The sequence below is a fragment of the Pinus tabuliformis genome, chromosome 4_1 (assembly GCF_031772625.1).
Source record: "Pinus tabuliformis cultivar Carrire ecotype Pingquan chromosome 4_1, CPIR1, whole genome shotgun sequence".
Taxonomy (NCBI): Eukaryota; Viridiplantae; Streptophyta; class Pinopsida; order Pinales; family Pinaceae; genus Pinus; species Pinus tabuliformis.
In genome coordinates, this window is record NC_142303.1 from 623,187,932 (window position 1) to 623,208,181 (window position 20,250).

The 20,250-nt window shown below is 41.9% G+C and overlaps 1 protein-coding gene across 1 annotated transcript; it reads right to left on the reverse strand.

The window, feature by feature from the left end:
- Window positions 1-19,381: 19,381 nt before the first annotated feature.
- On the reverse strand, window positions 19,382-19,995 carry LOC149177563 (uncharacterized). Its single transcript, XM_089421792.1, has 2 exons — window positions 19,912-19,995; window positions 19,382-19,798 (listed from the first exon to the last, which is right to left on the reverse strand). Exons 1-2 carry the CDS (start codon window positions 19,993-19,995, stop codon window positions 19,382-19,384), a joined length of 501 nt encoding a protein of 166 aa, XP_089277918.1.
- Between the last annotated feature and the right edge of the window lie 255 nt (window positions 19,996-20,250).

Consider the following 20,250-nt stretch of genomic DNA (forward strand, 5'->3'; position numbering starts at 1 on the left):
AGTTAGTCGGATGTGTGCCTGGGTAAGAGCATCCGTGTATTCCTGCCAATCAAGACGCCACTGAACAGGGATGTCCAAATCAAGAGCCGATTTCCATGCCTGCTGTAGAAAGGAGGAATTGTTATTATCACCGATGTGTTTGATGTGGGTGATACCCCTGCTGTGTAAGTGCCTTATCAAGTCTGCTCGTAGTCTGTGTGCATTACCACAACCTACCCATGGGTCCGTGCCAATACGGACAACATTTCCCTCCTTAATTCTCCACGTAATACCTTCACGTAGGAGTGGTAATGCATTTATAACTACCTTCCATATATTGGAGATGTTATTACTAGTTCCATGCTGATGTCTGAACTAGTCCGTCACGTTCATGGGCCAGATATACTTCACTTGTGCAACCTAGGATCAGAGACTGTTTGTGGTGATAAGTTTCCAGCCGAGCTTTGCCGCCAATGCTTTGGAAAAAAGATCAAGCCTTTTGATGCCCCATCCTCCCCATCTCTTGGGCTTTGCGATTGTGTCCCATTTGACCCAGGCGAATAGTCTACCCGGTTGATTGCCCTTCCATAAGAATCTGCAACATATGCTTTGTAGTCTGTTCAATATACCTTTCGATATCCAAGCCAGGGTCATCCAGTAGACAGGAGTGGCTTCGATCACCACTTTAATAAGGACTAATCTTCCTGCACAGGATAGGTATTTATGGTACCATACTTGAAGGCACTTTTCCACTTTTGCAATAAGCTACGTCTAGTCCGCAATCCTGTAACTGAGAGGCTTTAGCCTAAAGCCCAGATATTTAAGACCATCTTCCAGATTCAGAGAGGTAAATGGGAAGCGCTGTGAGGTATATATAATCTCATGTTGTGAGCATCCAAACGTAGTAATCGTAGATTTACTGTCATTTATTATCATCTCGGTTGCCTGTTGAAAAAGATTGAAGATATTTTGGAGGACCGTGGTATCTCCAATACTGCCATTTAAAAAATAAGAATGTCATCAACAAACAATAGATGGGTGAGGAAGAAATTCTCAGATATCTTGATGCCAGCCAGTTGATTTCTATCTCGAGCAGATATGATGGACCTACTTAATCCTTCCATGATAAGTAAGAAAAGTAAGGGGGAGAGTGGACATCCCTACCTGAGTCCTCTCTCCGAGATGAAGAAAGATGTAGCTTCCCCATTTAATAACACACTGTAAGATACATCTTTGATGCAGCTCATGATCCACTTAATATATGCATAAGGAAAGCCAAGGTGAGTCAGTAATAATCTAATGTAGAGCCAGTTTTCTCTATCAAAGGCCTTTGAGAGGTCCACCTTCAGAATCATGCCTTTCTGCTTCTTCATCTGCATAGTGTGGAGGAGTTCTTGAGCTGTGGAAATGGCCTCATGAATTTGTCTATGTTGAAGGAAAGCAAACTATTCAGAGGATATGTGCCGAGAAAGGATTGGCTTCAGGCAGTTAGCGATGATCTTTGCAATAATATTGTACAGACAATTGCAAAGGGAAATGGGTCAGAAATCGTTGAAAGAGGAGGGATTGTCAGATTTTAGAATAAGGGAAATGAAGGTGGATTTGATGGACGAGGATATTCTGCCACTCCTTCTGCAATCCTCCACAACCTTGAGAAAATTGTCCCCCAGGATATTAAAAAAGGCTATGTAGAACTCGATGGTCCACCCATCTGGTCCAGGGCTCTTGTCTTTCTTAAACCATTTTATAGTTGCCTCAAGTTCTTCCTTCGTCACTTCCATCATCAAGTCCTCCGAGTCTTCCTGCTGTACGAATTTGGGAAAGTGTTCAACAACCCGCATGATTTCCATAATATTCACAGCTCTAGGTGCCTTGTAGATTCGTTTGAAGTGCTCAATGGCTATGTTAACGCTCGAAATTGCCTCAGGCTGAGGAAGGCAAAACTCAAGGCAACATCAAACCATGCTCAGCCTCGTAGCTAGCCCTACGAGGACAGGAGAGGGCTCTCTCCCGGTCAATCTCGGAAAAATATAATCAATGAGGCTCGAGATGACTGAAATTGTAACTAATCTTAGGCTAGGTATTAAGTGTAGAAGTTTAAAGGTGAGTTTTTGGGGTTTTTGTTGAATCAAATGGGAAAAGAAATTTTGGGTGCGGGGATGAGACACAGTTTCTGCAGAGGTCTGATTGGAGCAAGGTAGGCAATTGTTTTGATGCCTTAAAAGCAATGAGGTGAATAGATCAGACAGGTGAGGAGCTAAGGAGAGCAAGAAAACCTCAAAATTTCTCCTTAAACAGATGAAAACATAGGAGATCAAACAAAATTAAAGGCAGAGCATTACAGATTATGAATTCTACCTTAACACTTCATTTGTTCAATTGCAGAAGATGAGAGAAGGAAAATGATACACATAACAAACTTACAAGTACTGAAAGAAGCACACCATCAAGACATAAAGCCACAAGTATTCCAAACAGTGCTGCAAAACCCTGGTCTTTCCTTTGCCAAAATGCTGAAGTAAAATGTACAATAAACTCTCAAAGCCTCTTCCCCAAGAGTCCAACCCTGAAAATGACTAAGAAAATACATAATATAGGCAAGCTAACTCATTCCCTTGCCTCTAGGGGTCGAGCTCATCATCCTAGGAGCTGTTTCAACCAATTCTAAACAAAGAACTACAATCTAGGCAGTCAAAACAACTTGCCTCTATAAGGTAGGAAATTGATTCATTCATTTAATTTTCACCTTTTAGTGAATGAATCTTCTAGAACAAGTAATAAAGTGTCAAAATTACATCATGTTTCATTAATTACATCAAGAGGAGTGAAAAATAACATCACAAGTCAAAACTGGTCAAACTGGCTACGTTTCCTGAGCTGAAGATGAAAATTGTGCCAAAACACCCTGATGCGTCGCATGCCTGAGCCCTATGCGCCACATGCCTTTCCACTTGCATTTGGGGCACTTCTCGGCATCCAAATTGAGCTCAGGTTGGCTTTTTAGAAAGCCCTGGATGTCTACTTTCCAACCCAAGTGGAATTTTCCAATTTGATGCCCATTTGCCCCTCCAAAAGTGCATTCTCCCAAGGCTACTTCCTGTGTGTCCAAAAAGGGGCAGTGAGGTCACTTTTTGCATGTTTTTTGACCTTTTGGGGACCCAAACCTTGATGAAATTCCTTGGCAATAGCTGAGCAGGTATTTTTCATCATGACAAATCTAAAAATGCAAACCTTTTGTGATTTGGACCTCCCAATCTTATGGGTCGTGCGCTGCGCGCTACGCGTTGAGCCAAAAAACCTGTTTTTAGAGCCAAAAATTCAAAATTGACAAAATTTCCTCCAAATTCCTTGAAATTTGGGCTGGGGGTCCCCTATCAAGTACCATGCTCAGCCAAAGAGGCTTCAGCCAAAATCCGAAGACGATTGGGCTCCTTTTGTCTTTTTTGCTTCTTGACCGCTTTCTTTAATTTTGCCTTAAGACTCCTAATTCGCGCCTTGCAAACTAGGTTCCGGACCTTGTAATGCATAGCCATGTGTTTCAATAATACATTGTCTCTATTGGCCTTCTTTAGCCGTTCCTCCAAGTAGATTTTGACCCTCTCGAGATTAGCCCCTCGATCCTCATTAACCTGTTGCTCTAGAGAGGTGAACTCAATTTCTCTATGTTGGGCAGCTTGGCGATTCTCACGGATGTTCTGTAGCTCTATGATCACGTGTTGGTCCTCAAGCTATTTATTCTGCTGCTCTAGATGCCTGATATATTGGGTCTTCTCTGATTCTGAAGCTGTCTCATCATCATGAATAGAAGCAAAACCTGATGGCTCACCTGAAGGCCTCTCCTCATGCTTGGGCTTCTTGCCCTTATCCTGTACCTGCGATGCTGCTGTCGAAAGCGAGGCCCCTTCCACACGAGGTGGAGATAACACTTGCTGTGCTGATGAAGTCAACGAGACCCCTTCCACCCCGGGTGGAGGTAGTACTCGTCGTGTAGATGCAAATAAGGCCCTGTAGCCTCGCTGGTATGTCACATATGGAGGAGCACTTATATGCTCAGTCTCGGGAATGCCTGGCTGGTGTGAAGGTGCTCCCTCAGCATGAACTATCTCGGGAGGTGGCTGTAATGCTGCAAAGTAATCACGGGAGATGAAATCTTCCCAAGTAATGCCCTGCTATGCCAACTGATGCATCACTACGATTTTAACCAATGCATAATGATAGATGCTCTTATGCTGATGTGTTGGGCTCTTCCTTTGTACTAAAGGCACCATCCTCTCTATGTTGTGACACATGAAAAACGGAATGTTCATCATTCGTACCCTTGTGAAATGCATCAACAAACGAACATGGTATGCATATAGACGTGAGAATCTGCCCTCGCAACTGAAATATCAGATGATGAGTTTCATCAATGGTGCGTACTCATCTCGTAGGAATCTGAAAGGAAAAACTGCACTCAAATGTCTTATATACCCGGGCTTGATATATGGCTCATAGTAGAATCTGTCTAACTGCTGGCGTTTGCTCCATTCCTCCCCTACATTTGGTATCCCAGTGGCCTGAGCAATAGTCTCGGGTGACAAGGTGAAATTCACTCCGGCAAGGTTTACATGACCATCCTGTAAATGCAGAACAAATAAATGGACTAGTTCCCGATGATGCTGGATTTGTGAGATCTGCTCACAGTATTCAAAACATGATTGATACCGAAAACAGTCCATTGCAAGTGGACAAGCTTGCAATTGAGCCAAAGAAGTAGGCTCCTCCTTGACATGCTGACCACCTTTGCCACCTTTGTGATACCTCCTTGGCACATTTACCTCCCGTGTAGAATCACTATCATAATCCTGCTCATAAGCTGACTCGGTCTCTGACATGTCTTTGAAAACAAGATAGCTGGAATATATATGCTGATGTATAAACTGTGTGTACAATTGCTTGTAAACTGTTCTTTTGCTCTAAGAATGCTGTGACCAAGGGGACACAAATGCACAAGGGAATATTAGGACAGGGGAAGCATTAGGGAATTAGGAATTTGGAAATAAAAACAAGGGACTTAGAAAAGGGAAGGTAAATGATAAGGAAATGTGTTTTGTAATAGAGGTGAGGGACTAGGATTTTGAGGGATTATAATGTAGGATGAAGGAGGGAATTAATGGGGAGAATGAGGGTGAATTTGCGAATGGGAAATAAAGGGAAAGGGAGAAATAATGACAACCTTGGTTACACTCTGTTTTTTGAAACCCTTACAACAATTTTTACACTAAAACCCTACATCAATTTTGTTGACAAGGAGGGCTCTCCACTTGAATTTCAAAGGCAAACATATCATGAAACATTACATTTATCTTTCAAAAACCAAGCACAAGTGATAGATGCAAGCCTACCTACAATTTTGTGCGGAAAGGACGCGAGTTCATGTGCTTCTAATCAAATTTCGGGCTCAAAACCCCAGTGCGCCGCGCGCCTAACCCAATGCGTCGCACACCTCTGATGCGCCGTGCGCATGTAATTTTGCACTGTAATTTCCTGCCTGATGCGCCGCGCACTCCTGATGCATCGCGCACCAAGTCCAACGTGTCGCGCGCCCCTGAAACTGCTCCAACTTCCTTACAAATTCACAATTTCGCTTTGGAACAATGCTCTTCACTCTTGGAATGCAAAATGAGTTGAAAATGTCATGAAATATATTTATAAAGACTTCCTTTTGATTTTTGCTTGGTCCATGACCCATTTTGTAATGTTTTGTCGTTGACACTTTTTCAGGATTAATAGACTTCTGACCTTTTTGGTTTCCTCCTTAAATTTGATTGAAATGATGATTTTCTTTGCAATTTTTTGCAGGGATAGCTGTGATATGATCTGGCAAAGGAGACCAAGGCTGCGCTTGGACATTTCAAGAACTGAAATTTTTGAAGATTTTTACAAAAATGAGATGACGACTTATCTTCAAAACAGAGTTTTGAAGAAAAGTCCTAATTTATCTGTATAATGATAACAATTATTGAAGTAACCACCTATCGAAGACATCCCTCTGGCCTGCTGGTCTTCTTAGACTTTGCAAAACAAGACTGACTCAAACCCAAGACCTAATGACCAAGAACCATTGTTATGACCCAAAAATTTGAAACAGGACTGTACATGACCTTTGAAGACTTGTTTTTATGAATAGACCTGAAACAGCAGTGCCAAGCAAGAGGGGAATAAGTAACACAAACCATTCCGTCAGAGTTACGGCATGCCTAACGAAATGCAACCAATCGAAACCGATGGGACACCTAAACATGAAATGCAAAAAAGAGCTTTGGTCTCTGACGGAGGGATAACTAGATCGACTCTAACATTTGCTTCAATGGGGATGGTAACTCCTTGGAGATGCCAAGAACCACAGATCTCTGGAAGAGCTAGACAGTGCCTTCATCCATTGGGCGATGGAGTCATTATTCCAACACAAAGTTTTGAGAATTGAACGGAAAATCAAAAACTAGTTTGACCAAAACAGACTCAGAACTAAAAGACTGATACAACTGACTTGACAAACTTGAACCAACTAACCTCTATTTTCAGAATTATAGCCTTCACTGCGGGCCCCAGACTGAAGATGAGAAGTTAGTATACATGTGCAATAAAACAGAAGTAAAACGATATGTATAATGATGATGAAATGAGCAGAAAATACTCAAAAGTAGTATCTCTTTAACAGCCGACCATTAATCGCCCCTCCAGGACATTCATCTCCATTCATTTCTTTGAGAAGGAAAGTGTTTTGGCCACGATATGCTGCAATCTTATAAGGACCCTTCCATAAGTTGTCAAATTTGTCGTGTTTTCCTTTGTCTTCATTTCGGGCATCCCATCTTAGAACTACCTCATCTAGATGAAAAGTGTTTGTTTTTGCCTTCCTATCATAAATATTTTTGATGCGCTCCTGCAATTTGAAAGTATTCTGCAATACCTCCTCCCGTGTCTGCTGCAAATGTATCATCTGATTAATCCTCCTTTGCATGGGATCTTCGTCACTACCAGCTTCCTGAAGCAATTTGACTACTGGGACAGCAAGCGATGTAAGAAAAACCGTGTCTGTGCCGTATACCAACTCGAAAGGAGCCATGCCAATAGAATTTTTCTGACTCACCCTATTAGCCCACAAAGCATTCACCAATTTCTTGTGCCAGTTCTTTTTATTAATTTCCAGCAATTTCTTTATGATATTAACCAAAGATTTATTAGATGATTCGGCCAATCCATTTCCCTGAGGATGATATGCAGTTGAGTGTCCTAGGCTGATATTGTATTTATAGCAAAATTCCACCATTCTCTTTGATTTGAATGCTGCTGCATTATCTGTGATTAGCTTACTAGGACATCCAAAATGTGACAAAATATTGGTTTCAAGAAAAGAAATGATTACCGCATCCGTGGCCTGTCGAGTAGCAATAGCTTCAATCCATTTTGTAAAATAGTCTGTGGCAGTCAATATCCATCTATGCTGTCCTGATGAGGCCGGATGAATTTCCCTGATGAAATCCAATCCCCACTGCTGAAAAGGCGCACTAACTTCAACAGGTTTGAGAGGCAAGGGCTGTAGTTTTCGCTTTCCTTCAAAAATTTGGCATTCATGACAATTCTTAACAGCCTTAAACACATCTGAAAACAACGAAGGCCAATAATACCCCGCCCTTAGAATCTTATTTGCTGTGGTTTTCCAAAACAAATGGCCCCCGCAATCTCCTTTATGAAAGTCCTTCACAACTCTTTGAGCTTCCTCCTCTACCAAACAATTCAATAACATTCCACCAGGGTCTTTCCAATATAATGCAGAATTTATTATGCAGAATTTGGCAGCTTTCATTTGCAACGTTCTACTCTTGTTTCTAGGCATTCCAGGAGGTGAAGACAAATTCTGAAGTATATATAAAATATTAGCATACCAAGGAGAAGAAAGAAACATATTAGATACCTGAATTGGCATACTCTCTTCATCTTCATCGGTCATGGCAGCAATCAAATTTATGTCTCGAACTTGCAGATTTGTTTCAGCCATTAGTTTTGCAAGTCCTTGTCCTTTGATCAACTTGGTTGGTTTAATCTCCACATCATATTCTAATAATGCAGCAATCCACTTACCTCGTCTTCCCTCTGGGTCTGTTTGTACCAAAACATCTTTAATTCCTGCACTAGGAACATATGCTATTATGTGGGAATGTAGTATATATACACGGAAGTCTTTCAAAGCTTTTGCAAGTGCAAGTGCTTGTTTCTCAATGATATTGTATTCCAATGCTCCGTCTCTTATAATCCGACTGAAAAAGGCAATGGGTATTTCAACTCCTTCTCTTTTTTGCATTAATACGGCTGCCAATGTGTGCTCAAAAGCAAATGAAAACAAAATGAAGTCCTGTGTGTAGTCCGGGCTGATCAAAGTAGGGGCTGAAGAAAGAGCTAATTTTACCAAATTGAATGATCTTACCGCCTCCTCGGTCCACTTTATCTGACTGTCCTTTTTCAGCATATTCGTGATTTCTCTAAGATGCTCAGCTAGATTTGGAATGAAGCGACGCAGAAAATTAAGTTTACCATTGAATGATTGTATTTCTTTCTTGTTCTGGGGCTTTTCAAGCTACTGAATGGCTTCAACACGTGCCGGGTCCACACAGATGTCGTCTTTTGATATGATGTGGCCCAAGAGCTTGCCTTCACTCATGGCGAAAAGGCTCTTTTTTGGATTCAGCGAAATGCTATATTTTCTGCACTTTTGAAAAACAACTTTTAAATGATATAAATGTTCCTCATCAGTCTTTGAAAATATAGTTAAATCATCAAGGTAAACAACCAAAAATACATCTTTTTCGTTAGCGAAGGCCATTTCCATTGCGCGCTGAAACGTAGCACCTCCATTCTTTAAACCAAAAGGCATTTTGGCATAATGGAAGGTTCCCCACGGAGTGGTGAAGGCTGTTTTGTCTCGATCATCTTCATGGACCAAAATTTGATTATATCTAGAATACCCGTTGAGTAATGACATCCTTGATGCTCCAACTACTCATTGCAATATATGATCCATCTTTGGCAATGGATAGTTATCTTTTAAAGACACCTTATTCAAATTTCTGAAGTCAATAGATAAACGGATCTCACCTGTTTTCTTTCTTACAGGCACCAAATTCGATATCCAATCAGAAATCTAATAGGCACAATGATTCCTGACTTATATAACCTGTTCACCTCTTTTTCAATCGATGGTAGCAGCTTAGGATTGATCCTCCTCAACTTTTGTCGGAATGGCTTCTGATTTGGCTTGATTGGAATAGTATGCTGAATGATATTAGTATCATATGTTTTCAAATCGGAATAATCCCATGCAAAAACATTTGTAAATGAAGACAACAATCTGATATACTCTTCCTTTACCTTTGGTGTCAATGATTTGGATAACTTTACCGTCTTAGGATCCTGAGCCGTTCCAATATTTACCTCTTCAACTACTTTTTTTGTTGGCTGCAATGTTGGTTTGCGGGCTACATCGTCCTGATCAAAAAGCTCCTCTAAAGGTATCAAACCTTTAGGAATCACATTATCTTTGAGCTGTAATACTTCCATCTGATTTATTTGCAACTCATTGCTACCATCATCATGTTCTGCATCCATTAAAACATTTTCGAACTCACCTTTATTCTGCAGAAAATCATTGATCTCCTCATCATTTTGGAAAACTTGCCAATGTCTTTGATTATCCGGGACAGTGGGACGGTGCTTCACATGGATTTCAAATTTATTACTTGAGTTCATAGGAATTTTCAGATTGCTGGTCGCCTTAGCAAGTGCATCTGCAATGCTATTTTGAACACGAGGCACACACGTCAATGTATAATCTGAAAATACTTTCAATATATCTAAAACAACATTTCGGTATGCCCGCATCCAAGGGTGTTTTGTTTGATATTTGCCTTTAACTTGCTTGATCACTAATTCAGAGTCTTTGTACACGGCAATCCTCTTAGCATTTAGATTTCTTAAAATTTTCAGGCCAGCAATCAAAGCTTCATATTCGGCTTCATTATTTGAACAATCAAAAGCAAGTTTATAAGAACATACTCGGACATTACTTGGTACTTTGTCTGAGACAGAAAAAGGACTACGTACCCAAATTCCAATCCCAGCACCATCATTACCTACTGCTCCATCAAAATCCATGGTCCATAAACCATCTTCCTCTTCTTCCAAGTGCTGAAAGGTTGTCTGCTGTGATTTTTCTATTTGCTGTCCATTACTTCCAGCTGATTGCTCGGTGATGCTCTGCTGTTCCTGACGTTCTTTCCTTAGGACTTCTCTGAAATTCTCTGCTATTTCTGGGATATCATTTATTACAACTAACTGACTATCAATATCATTTAAACTATCTGAATACAAAACGAAAGATTCAAGATCTGTATGTACATAACTGATAGGATGATTGATTGGTTTCTCCTTGCTGGTAATCATATATTTCATTTTCTATTCCCGGTACAACTTTCTCATTTGGCCAAACACGGGAATTGTTGCATAAGAGAAATCAAGCTGAATTGTTCCTTGCAATTTGGCCCCCCAAGATCGAGAAAGGAGCATACCAAAGCGAGGAGGAATGTCGGCCACAACAATGTCCATCACGACATTCTTTGTAGGGATCTGATCCAAACTTACAACCAAATCTTTGATTAACTCAATACATCTCACCCTACTGGAATCAAAAGAGTAGAGATCATGATATTTCCTAGTGATATCCAAACCCAACTTTTCCATGATGGCCTTTGGCATAAGATTGTGGGAAGCGATAGTGTCAAACATAGCATTATGCAATACAAACTCATGCAACCTTAAACTTATATAAAAAGGAGGTATTTCTGAATCACCACTTAATGCTGGTCCAAATATCAATTCCGGCTGATCATCCTCAAAATTGACCATATTAGACATTGGATCAAAATTCAGAATTTTGGAGACTTGTCCTCTATAGTTGTTGTTCTTCAGGAGCTCAATTAATGGAATAGACACCTTCAATTTAGAAATTTCATTCTCCATATTAAACGAAGAAGTCTTGTCCACTTCTTTGGCTAGAACATCTTTCTTTTCAGGTTTATCCTTTGGTATGCTGATCTGATTTACCCTTTCATCTGCTGGGATCTCATTTGTTGGAATAGGCTTGCTGGTCATAGGGTCAGCACTCTCTTTACCTTTCTTTGATGCAACTGATGTTTCCTCTTTAGATGCTGGAACTTCTTTTCTCTTTTGGATGGGATTTATGGGAACATTTCTGCCTCTTAGTGATAATTGGCGCTACTGAGCGGACAATGCATGCATATAACCTCTCTGATACTCATCTGACTCTTCCTCCAAAGCGATCTCATTTGCTAAGATAAAATCTGCATCATATTGAACTGTTGATCTTGCTGTCTTTTCATCATCTTCAGTGATAAATGTGGGCATATCGTCAGGAGTAAAAAAATGATTTTCTTCTCCAATTACCTAATCATCATCATCTAACTCAGGACCAACAAAATTCTGCTGGAGAGGTGTCTTCACGTGCTGCTGTTGTGATGGTGTATCTTGTGTTCGCTGTTCACGCTGTTTGATCCTAAATTGTGGCTGTTGCTGACCACAAAAATTAGGATTCTGAATCTGCGTTTCGGGCTTGTCGATAGCTAACCTTTCAATCATTTTTTTCTACCTTGCGAAGAACTTGGTATGATGTAGAAGCTTCTTCCTTTATAGTAACCTTCCTTTTAGCTTTCATTCTAGCTCTCTTATCATTCAAATTTGCTTCAACACTGACTGCAATTTTTTGCATCTCTTCTAAGGTGGCCGGATCTCTCTCCCTTAGTTGGTATGCCATGTCTGGATCAAAACCATCGGGGAACTTGAGCAGCCCTGATTTTCTGGTTGGTTTTAAATCATCCGGAATTGCATTGTATACTGCATTAAATCTGATACAATAGTCTTGAACGGACTCTCCAACATTCCTTTCAAGTTTAGTATATTCGGCATTGATTTGCAGCGGATCTTTCTTCACTTCCCAGCGTTCTAGAAATTGTCTTTTGAGATCATCTAATGTAGGAATACTTCTGTCTGGCAGATTTCTAAACCATTTCCTTACCTCTCCACCAAAAGTCTGTACGAATAACCTCATAGCCACATTTTCTTCATCGATTTCATGAAGATCAAAGAAATCCTCCATCTTATCCACATGCTGTTGAGCTGTGATATTCTGAGGTGTGTCATCAAACAAAGGAATTTTACTTTGATAATATGCAAGCATGTCATTCAAAACTTGAGGCAAAGCGAGGGGTGCAAACCGAGCTGCCATTGCTTTTGGAGGATTTGGTCTAGGGGTAGTTGGAGGAGTAGGTGTAGCTGAAGTATGTGAGGTATGTAGGGGTGTATGTGGAGGAGAAACCACGTGGGATGAAGAAGAGGAACTGACTGTAGATTTTGGATATGTAATTATGGGAGAAATGGAGATGAAAGGGGGTTCGGTCTGCTCGTGCGAAGCAGAAGCTGTGATAGTATATCCAATGTCAGCAGATGCAGCTTCTAGAAAATCAACCAGATTTGCATCTTGAATATCTGTCTGAAGTTGTTGTAGGATAAAATTTTCAACCACTTTATTGTTTCTCTCGATTTCAAGGGCAGCAGCAAAATCAGGATTGGGAACTAGAGAATCAAGTGCACTTTTAGATTTAGTTTTAAACAGCGATAGTTCAAACCTCTCGTCAAAATCAATTTCTTCAAAATACTTAAAGATAGCCGGACATGAATGAGATTTAAATATGAGGCTAGGATCTAAAGCCAGCTTGTTATTTTCAAAATATCAAGGAACAAAACAACTGGTCAGCCTGTGAAAACTCTCAACTTATCATCCAAAAGCTCAGAGTTTGCAAATGTACTGGGGTGCTTCAAATGCCACTGTCAAAAGCTAAACCAGAGATTGACTGAAGTAGCTTTGATCTACTTGCGCTAATGCAAAGCAAAAGCGTTTCGAAGGCTACCTGGCTAATCTTCAGGCTCCGTCTGTAGCTTATGAGAGAAATGACATCAACGGGCAAACCATTCTAATCACTCCCCAATATGGTCGCCACTATGTTAACGCTCGAATTTGCCTCAAGCTGAGGAAGGCAAAACTCAAGGCAACATCAAACCACGCTCAGCCTCGTAGCTAGCCCTACGAGGACAGGAGAGGGCTCTCTCCGGGTCAATCTCGGAAAAATATAATCAATGAGGCTCGCGATGACTGAAATTGTAACTAATCTTAGGCTAGGTATTAAGTGTAGAAGTTTAAAGGTGAGTTTTTGGGGTTTTTGTTGAATCAAAGGGAAAAGCAATTTTGGGTGCAGGGATGAGACACAGTTTCTGCAGAGGTCTGATTGGAGCAAGGTAGGCAATTGTTTTGATGCCTTAAAAGCAATGAGGTGAATAGATCAGACAGGTGAGGAGCTAAGGAGAGCAAGAAAACCTCAAGAGTTCTCCTTAAACAGATGAAAACATAGGAGATCAAACAAACTTAAAGGCAGAGCATTACAGATTATGAATTCTACCTTAACACTTCATTTGTTCAATTGCAGAAGATGAGAGAAGGAAAATGATACACATAACAAACTTACAAGTACTGAAAGAAGCACACCATCAAGACATAAAGCCACAAGAATTCTAAACAGTGCTGCAAAACCCTGGTCTTTCCTTTGCTAAAATGCTGAAGTAAAATGTACAATAAAGTCTCAAAACCTCTTCCCCAAGAGTCCAACCCTGAAAATGACTAAGAAAATACATAATATAGGCAAGCTAACTCATTCCCTTTCCTCTAGGGGTCGAGATCATCATCCTAGGAGCTGTTTCAACCAATTCTAAACAAAGCACTACAATCTAGGCAGTCAAAACAACTTGCCTCTATAAGGTAGGAAACTGATTCATTCATTTAATTTTCACTTTTTAGTGAATGAATCTTCTAGAACAAGTAATAAAGTGTCAAAATTACATCAAGTTTCATTAATTACATCAAGAGGAGTGAAAAATAACATCACAAGTCAAAAATGGTCAAACTGGCTACGTTTCCTGAGCTGAAGATGAAAATTGTGCCAAAACACCCTGATGCGCCGCGCACCTGAGCCCTATGCGCCGCGCTCCTTTCCACCTGCATTTGGGGTACTTCCAGGCATCCAAATTGAGCTCAGGTCGGCTTGTTGGAAAGCCCTGTATGTCTACTTTCCAACCCAAGTGGAATTTTCCAATTTGATGCCCAGTTTGCCCTCCAAAAGTGCATTCTCCCAAGGCTACTTCCTTTGTGTCCAAAAAGGGGCAGTGAGGTCATTTTTTGCATGTGTTTTGACCTTTTGGGGACCCAAACCTTGATGAAATTCCTTGGCAATAGCTGAGCAAGTATATTTCATCATGAAAAATCCAAAAATGGAAACCATTTGTGATTTGGACCTCCCAATCTTATGGGTCGTGCGCTGCGCACTACGCGTTGAGCCAAAAAACCTGTTTTTAGAGCCAAAAATTCAAAATTGACAAAATTTCCTCCAAATTCCTTGAAATTTGGGCTGGGGGTCCCCAATCAAGTACCATGCTCAGCCAAAGAGGCTTCGGCCAAAATCCGAAGATGATTGAGCTCCTTTTGTCTTTTTTGCTTCTTGACCGCTTTCTTTAATTTTTCCTTAAGACTCCTAATTCGCGCCTTGCAAACTAGGTTCCGGACCTTGTAATGCATAGCCATGTGTTTCAATAATGCATTGTCTCTATTGGCCATTTTTAGCCATACCTCCAAGTAGATGTTGACCCTCTCGAGATTAGCCGCTCGATCCTCATTCACCTGTTGCTCTAGAGAGGTGAACTCAATTTCTCTATGTTGGGCAGCTTGGCAATTCTCACGGATGTTCTGTAGCTCTATGATCACGTGCTGGTCCTCAAGATGTTTATTCCGCTGCTCTAGATACCTGATATATTGGGTCTTCTCTGATTCTGAAGCTGTCTCATCATCATGAATAGAAACAAAACCTGATGGCTCACCTGAAGGCCTCTCCTCATGCTTGGGCTTCTTGCCCTTATCCTGTACCTGCGGTGCTGTTGTCGAAAGCGAGGCCCCTTCCACACAAGGTGGAGATAACACTCGCTGTGCTGATGAATTCAACGAGACCCCTTCCACCCCGGGTGGAGATAGTACTCGTCGTGTAGATGCAAATAAGGCCCTGTAGCCTCGCTGGTATGTCACATATGGAGGAGCACTTATATGCTCAGTCTCGGGAATGCCTGGCTGGTGTGAAGGTGCTCCCTCATCATGAACTATCTCGGGAGGTGGCTGTAATGCTGCAAAGTAATCACGGGAGATGAAATCTTCCCAAGTAATGCCCTGCTCTGCCAACTGATGCATCACTACGATTTTAATCAATGCATAATGATAGATGCTCTTATGCTGATGTGCTGGGCTCTTCCTTTGTACTAAAGGCACCATCCTCTCTATGTTGCGACACATGAAAAACGGAATGTTCATCATACGTACCCTTGTGAAATGCATCAACAAATGAACATGGTACGCATATAGACGTGAGAATCTGCCCTCGCAACTGAAATATCGGATGATGAGTTTCATCAATGGTGCATACTCATCTTGTAGGAATCTGAAAGGAAAAACTGCACTCAAATGTCTTATATACCCGGGCTTGATATATGGCTCATAGTAGAATCTGTCTAACTGCTGGCGTTTGCTCCATTCCTCCCCTACATTTGGTATCCCAGTGGCCTGAGCAATAGTCTCGGGTGACAAGGTGAAATTCACTCCGGCAAGGTTTACATGACCATCCTTTAAATGCAGAACAAATAAATGGACTAGTTCCCGATGATGCTGGATTTGTGAGATCCGCTCACAGTAGTCAAAACATGATTGATACCTAAAACAGTCCATTGCAAGTGGACAAGCTTGCAATTGAGCCAAAGAAGTAGGCTCCTCCCTGACATGCGGACCACCTTTGCCACCTTTGTGATACCTCCTTGGCACATTTACCTCCGGTGTAGAATCAGTATCATAATCCTGCTCATAAGCTGACTCGGTCTCTGACATGTCTTTGAAAACAAGATAGCTGGAATATATATGCTGATGTATAAATTGTGTGTACAATTGCTTGTAAACTGTTCTTTTGCTCTAAGAATGCTGTGACCAAGGGGACACAAATGCACAAGGGAATATTAGGACAGGGGAAGCATTAGGGAATTAGGAATTTGGAAATAAAAACAAGGGACTTAGAAAAGGGAAGGGAAATGATAAGGAAATGTGTTTTGTAATAGAGGCGAGGGACTAGGATTTTGAGGGATTATAATGTAGGATGAAGGAGGGAATTAATGGGGAGAATGAGGGTGAATTTGGGAATGGGAAATAAAGGGAAAGGGAGAAATAATGACAACCTTGGTTACACTCTGTTTTTTGAAACCCTTACAACAATTTTTACACTAAAATCCTACAGCAATTTCGTTGACAAGGAGGGCTCTCCACTTGGGTTTCAAAGGCAAACATATCATGAAACATGACATTTATCTTTCAGAAACCAAACACAAGTGATTGATGCGAGCCTACCTGCAATTTTGTGCAGAAAGGAGGCGAGTTCATGTGCTTCCAATCAAATTTCGAGCTCAAAACCCCAGTGCGCCGCACGCCTAACCCAACGCGTTGCGCGCCTCTGATGCGCTGCGCGCGTGTAATTTTGCACTGCAATTTCCTGCCTGATGCGCGGCGCGCTCCTGATGCGTCGCGCGCCAAGTCCAACACGTCGCGCGCCCTTGAAACTGCTCCAACTTCCTTACAAATTCACAATTTCGCTTTGGAACGATGCTCTTCACTCTTGGAATGGAAAATGAGTTGAAAATGTCATGAAATATCTTTATAAAGACTCCCTTTTGATTTTTGCTTGGTCCATGACCCATTTTGTAATGTTTTGTCGTTGACACTTTTTCAGGATTAATAGACTTCTGACCTTTTTGGTTTCCTCCTTAAATTTGATTGAAATGATGATTTTCTTTGCAATTTTTTGCAGGTATAGCTGTGATATGATCTGGCAAAGGAGACCAAGGCTGCGCTTGGACATTTTAAGAACTGAAATTTTTGAAGATTTTTACAAAAATGAGATGACGACTTATCTTCAAAACAGAGTTTTGAAGAAAAGTCCTAATTTATCTGTATAATGATAACAATTATTGAAGTAACCACCTATCGAAGACATCCCTCTGGCCTGCTGGTCTTCTTAGACTTTGCAAAACAAGATTGACTCAAACCCAAGACCTAATGACCAAGAACCATTGTTATGACCTAAAAATTTGAAACAGGACTGTACATGACCTTGGAAGACTTGTTTTTAGAATAGACCTGAAACAGCAGTGCCAAGCAAGAGGGGAATAAGTAACACAAACCATTCTGTCAGAGTTATGGCATGCCTAATGAAATGCAAGCAATCAAAACTGATGGGACACCTAAACATGAAATGCAAAAAAGAGCTTTGATCTCTGACGGACGGATAACTAGACCGACTCTAACAGGCTAATCTAGCTAGATCCCGTTGTGATGATACTGATTGACCCTGATCATCGCGCAGTTCCCAAATAGTGTTAATGGCTTTTCTACCGTTGGAAAATTTATGAAAGAACTTGGTATTGTCATCTCCTTCAGTGAGCCATATTTCCCTACTCGTGAGCCTCTAGCTTTTCTCCCTTTCCTTCAGAATTTGGGAGTGCTTCGTGATGAGGGAGGTGTAGAGATCTTTACTTTCTGGTGATAGGAAAGTGCCATTAGAAGAGTCCTCATGGGTGGAAATGGCCAACTCTACCTCCCTCAGGGTGTTTTCATCGTTCATTCGTTTCTAGTGAGCCCAAATTTTAGAGATCCTCTTTAGTTCTGTCAATTTCCTGATAAAGCCTTCAGTATGATCCTTGCGATCCAGTATAGGGTTGGTTTGCCAGTAGTTAGAGACCATTTGAATGTAAGAAGGACCCTTGAGCCAAGAGGCATTGAATTTGAAGGGCTTTTAATCTTCTGGTTTGCATCGACCAGCTCCAAGAATATTGGCCGATGATCAGAGATGCCTCCAGTACCAACCCATTGACGAATGTGAGGATGAGAGCTTAAAAAAGCTTCTTTGATGAGAAATCTGTCAAGTCTTCTTGCAAGGCTGTGATCGCCACTACGGTTATTTGTCCAAGTATACTGAATCCTGGCAGATGGAATGTCTACCCACTGATGCTCCTCAAGTAAGGTAGAGATAGTGTCAGATAGGCCGTCTACTTGGGCCAAGTGTCCCCAAGATTCACTGAATCCCAAAGAAAAGTTTAAATCCCCTCCTAGTATGATGTTGTCTGCCTGTAGGAATTCTGAGTCCTGAAGGGATCTCCAAAAGTTTTCCCTATCCACACAAGGACCATATACATTCATAATATGGATTTCAGTCTCTAGTGAGTGGGCAAATATATCCATGCCTATAAAACCCCTACCTCCCCAAATGTTCCTGAGCTCCATAGTCTTATTGCACAAGCCAATAGCAGTACCCCCAGATCTCCTAGACGCATCCAGTGCGTGGAAGGTCCAATTTGGCAGCCAAGAATTAAGAGTAGAAATAAGAGAATCAACCGAGCAAAGTGTTTCTATAATGTCCAGTTGAGAAAAAAGTGAGAAATCTTCTGAGCGCTAGTTTTTTAGGAGGGCTAGCAAACCCTCTGTAGTTGTAGGATAGGAACTTCATGGAGGGTGAGGCTGAGGGCCATTCCTAGCTCTAAGGGCCCTGACAATGGTTTGTTGTCACCCAAGGGCAACTTCTTCTCTAGCTGTGTGTCTGGCTTTAGTGAGATGAGATGGGCATCCCCTGGAGGGTTTATGGGAGGCAGGGATAGTCTCAGGGTCCAGACCAATCGCGTCATGTCCTCTATCCTTCGATCTCGAATGGAGAGAGTACTGGGGGGATACAGAGGGGGAGGGGATGGAAAGAGAAGGAAGGGAGGATGATGACAGAGATGGGATGCTGGGGATAGTGATGGGAGGGGGGAGGGGAAGGGAGCAGTGAAGGGAGGAGGGAGGAGCAAGTCCTAGGGATCTAATTAATAATGAGGAGACCGAGGGTGATAAAGAAGGGGGAGATGTACAATTGTATGAATGAGATGCATAAACTTCAGATATGCCAGATACAGGAAAAGTGTGAGAGGAAGATGAAAATAACATACCTCACAGCGAGATGTTCTCCTGCACAGGACCGGTACACGCAGGAGGAGGAGGTGATGAAGGGTTTGTAATAGAGAGACCCTTGTCAGCACCCACTTTATCAGGTGTTCCTTGGGAGTCCCCTGCAGCCTTGTCGATCTTCTCTGGTTCAATATCTTTGTCGTTTCGTGTAGGGTTTCCTTTGGGCTACTCAGTCTCCAAACCCTGTTCAGTCTCCTTGATCTTATGCAAGAGGGGGAAATCCTTGTATAAATGCCCCACTTTGTGGCATTTGCGACAGTGATACGGAATGCCTTCATAATCAATGATCTTCTTGCGGGATGTGTCCCTCCACTGAATAGTGATGTACTCTTGTAAGCCACCCCGGGTGTCAAGATTGATAAGGATCTGAGCATATGCCATCATGCCCGTGTGTTGATAGGACTTATCATAATCCATGTAGGAGCCTATAGCGTTGCCAATCCACCTGAAGATGTCCTCAGACCAGTATTGCAGAGGGAGGCGTGGGAGCCGAATCCATACTGGTCTGATACCTATTTGCTCAGTCTCTGGATCAAAAAGGGGTGTCCAATGCTTTAGGAGGACCGGGGCGTGTTCAAAGTGCTAGTAGGAGGACAAAATCCAGTTGGTATGATCAGCACGAGCGAATCTCAACGCAAACCATCCCCTCACAAAAGTCTGCACGAAGGGGATGTTTACCAGATGGTGACCCAAACCTTGGATGCCCAAGTCTTCAAGCGAGCAGCTGTGTAATTCTGTCCTCTGATGCGCCCGACCAAGACTCTTTCAGCGAAATCCATAGTCTCTCCCCACTGAATGTCCTCTTCTAATCTGAGAAAGATGTCGTCCGCCTTGGACTTGTAGCACTTGTACTTCTTCTTAGACCCCTGTGGAGGTGGCTAGTGTTGTACCCGACTCAGAAGAGAGCCAGAAACCACTGGGGGAGGGTTAGGGTTAGACAAGGAAGGGTTAGGGTTGCCAACGGAGGTAGGAATAGAACCAGTGAGAGGCGGAACGACGGTAAAATTGCTGGAAGGTGGAGCAAAAGAGACCTG

Coding starts and splice junctions, on each gene's coding strand:
- LOC149177563 (XM_089421792.1), bottom strand. CDS start 19,995: ATGGATTTCGCTGAAAGAGTCTTGGTCGGGCGCATCAGAGGACAGAAT. Junction 19,799..19,911: donor TGAAGACTTGGGCATCCAAG/GTTTGGGTCACC, acceptor TCCTCCTACTAG/CACTTTGAACACGCCCCGGT.